The sequence below is a fragment of the Acyrthosiphon pisum genome, chromosome X, assembly GCF_005508785.2.
Source record: "Acyrthosiphon pisum isolate AL4f chromosome X, pea_aphid_22Mar2018_4r6ur, whole genome shotgun sequence".
Lineage (NCBI taxonomy): Eukaryota > Metazoa > Arthropoda > Insecta > Hemiptera > Aphididae > Acyrthosiphon > Acyrthosiphon pisum.
The window spans coordinates 104,377,064-104,380,289 of record NC_042493.1 but is presented as its reverse complement, the minus strand read 5'-3'; the positions used below and the strand labels follow the sequence as shown (position 1 = coordinate 104,380,289).

At 32.9% G+C, this 3,226-nt stretch overlaps 1 protein-coding gene across 1 annotated transcript; it reads left to right on the top strand.

The window, feature by feature from the left end:
• The first annotated feature begins 657 nt into the window (after positions 1 to 657).
• LOC115034599 lies at positions 658 to 3,161 on the top strand. The gene is made up of 2 exons (XM_029491911.1): positions 658 to 1,217; positions 1,873 to 3,161. The coding sequence occupies exons 1-2, from the start codon at positions 1,011 to 1,013 to the stop codon at positions 3,121 to 3,123; spliced, it is 1,458 nt and encodes a 485-aa protein (XP_029347771.1). The 5' UTR covers positions 658 to 1,010; the 3' UTR covers positions 3,124 to 3,161.
• Positions 3,162 to 3,226: the final 65 nt, after the last annotated feature.

Below are 3,226 nucleotides of genomic sequence, written 5' to 3'. Positions count from 1 at the left end.
AGTAATAAATTACGTGAATAAAAATTCGAAACATTTCGCTCTACACTCTCCGCGATGTCAATCCGCCCCGGGACTCGTCGCTAACGAACAACGGCCGCGAGCGGCCTATACATTGAGCGGGGAACGCAAATAACTGGCCAACGGGGAGATCAGCTGACGTTTTAAAAAACTCGACATTTTGACAAAACTATTGATAAACTCGGCCGCGCGCGGCCTATAAAATATTTAGCCGGCAACCCGAATAAAATCCTAACGGTACAAATGCCGTAAAAGCAGTAGGTAGACCGTAGACTTGAACATTTTCGTCATGATAAGGCGGATGTGATAGCGAAAGGTAAATAACGAAAAAAAAACGCCGCCGGTCATCCCCACCGACGCCTTACCTACTTAAGAACTGGAGTCAAATCTATAACTCTTAAACCGTTGCGGCGTCCCGAACGCGATTAAACTTACCTACGGTATAGTCGACTCGACTCGAGCTAGGATATTTTATTATATAATTAATATTTATTCATTTATTCATTATATAATATATATTATACATGTACCTACCTACCTACAGACCGATATCCTACAGTGACTATATCGTGTATATTGGTAATCGGTAAAAAACGACACGGAAAAAAACGACACGGAAAAATACGTCAGGCAAAAAACGTCACGGTAAAAACCGACACGGGTAAAAAACGTCACGGAAAAAAACGACAAAGTTATAAGTTATAATAAGTAATATACCTAGTATATAGTATTATTATTATAGTATTATTATCACATTAGGTAACAACAATTACAGGCCGAGTGTCTTATCGAACCCATACCAAATAACTGTCGTAGATAGGATATATATATATATACAAAAATATACGTAAAATCCTATTGAGTATCGGGTATAATATAGGTTTAAAATTTATTACTTTGGATAACGGTTGTAGGATTATCGATATAAACAGAAACATCCATGCATTTTGTGTCAGTTACATGTTGACGTGATATAGGTATAACCGTAAAACATGGAAGTTATTAAGTCTAACAAAGGTGGGAACAAAATTTGTTGGAGAGGTTATACATACATAATGAAACATCAAGGACGCAAAAGATTAACGTGGAGATGTAAAAAAGAAAGTTCATTGAAATGTCGCGGAACAATGTACACGGACTTAAATATTGGACATCCTCAAATTGGAAAAGTTCATAGTCATATAGCTGATAAACACGAGGTAAATAACTTTTTTCAACTCTACTCAATTATAGACTACCTATATAGTATAAAATATGAATAGTAATACATTTTTTGAATAAAAATCTTAGTCTATAATATAAAAATCGAGGAACTCGCTTTACTGTATAGTAATTAGTAGGTGTCGGGCGCGTCTAATGTTCGTGCGGAAATTGTTCGAATACGAAAATTTTTTGTGCACATATATTGTTTTTAACATTAAAATTTTTTTTCCTTACATTGTTAATTCATAATAGATTTACATACCTTAACATGACGACATGTATATTATCCAAATACCTAAATATTCAGTCGAAAATTAGAAATGGGATTTTTGTACCCATATATAATATTCGATAACGATAAGTTATCGATATGATTTTAAAACGTGTTTGCAATAAGCAACATTTCACTCTGTTGTGTTGTGTGTGTGTGTGTTAAAGATACCTAACGTGATATGACGTTATAGATCACAAAATATTATTATTTTTTTACGAAAAATGTATGCTCGAATAGAACAATTATCGAATTCGAATAATTTTCCTGAGAATAATTTATTGTCACGCGAACTATTTTCGCCGAAAAATTTACGTGATACCGTTCGGAAATATAATATAAATATTTGGTAATAAAATTTCAATTGAATTTTTGGGTAGGTAAATGCTATAAAATGTACATATAAAATGAAAGAAGCGGCCAAAAGAACTAAAACGAATCCAGCGGAAATATATGCCGAAAATGTGAAGAATTTAGACCCACAATCACAAGCTAGAATTCCACCTGAACCTATAATGAAAAGAACAATACGTAATCAGAGAAAAACGGAACATCCAGCTAGTGGAACTAGTATAGAGGGAGAGTGGTGTACAACTGGAAATCCGGATAATAAAAGATTACTTTTGGTTGACGATGGTGACGAAAATAGGTTAGTTATTTTTGCAACCGACGAAGGACTTCAAAATTTATCCAAGTCTAATGAATGGTATATGGACGGTAATTTTGCTTTGTCACCTAAAGGTTTTATGCAGCTTTATGTAATAAGAGTACAAATTAATGGTATTTTTGTTACTGCCGTTTATTGCTTGCTCACTAAAAAAACACAGTCTACTTACGAGCGAATGTTAAACTGTTTAATGGAAAAATGTGCAGAGAAAAATATTTTTCTTGACCCTATGTACATACATGTTGATTTTGAAAAAGCAGTTATAAATGCAATAAAAATAGTTATAGGTGAACACGTAGAGGTGAATGGTTGTTTTTATCATCTCACACAAGCAACACATCGTCACATTCAAAAAATGGGATTAACAAATGAATATAAATCAGACGAAGAATTTTCTGCATTTTGCCGACAATTGGACGCGTTAGCATTTTTACCATTATGTGATGTAGCTGAAGGAATGGTATACTTAAAAAGTATAATGCCAGAAAAAGGTTCAGCTATATTAGAATATTTTGACAACACTTATGTGACCGGTACATTTAGGAGAATTAATTCGACACAAGATAATTGCATACGCTTGCGGAATTGCCCACCCTTATTTCCACCTCACGTATGGAATGTCCATAATATCACATTGAACGATGGTGATCGGACTAATAATGAAACTGAGGGATGGAATCATAGATTTTCAAAGATAGTGGGACATTGCCATCCCTCTATATGGGTATTGATAACGAAAATACGACTGGAGGTAGCGAATGACGAAACAAAATTAGCTCAAAATGCATTTGGAACATTACCAAGAAAAAAAAAATCAAAGATTTATGCAGAATTACAAAACAAATTAAAAAATATATGCAATGAATATTCAAGGGGGGAAAGAGATATTCCAAATTTTTTAAAGGCAATAGCATATACTATACGATATTTGTGGTTTTTAAAAACTATTATTATTTATTTATAATTTTAATTTTAATTTTTATATTTCACCAAATTGTTTATAGTAATATTGTGCCATTATTTTATCAATAAACTTAAAAACCATGATTGTGATTTTTAGATAAAAA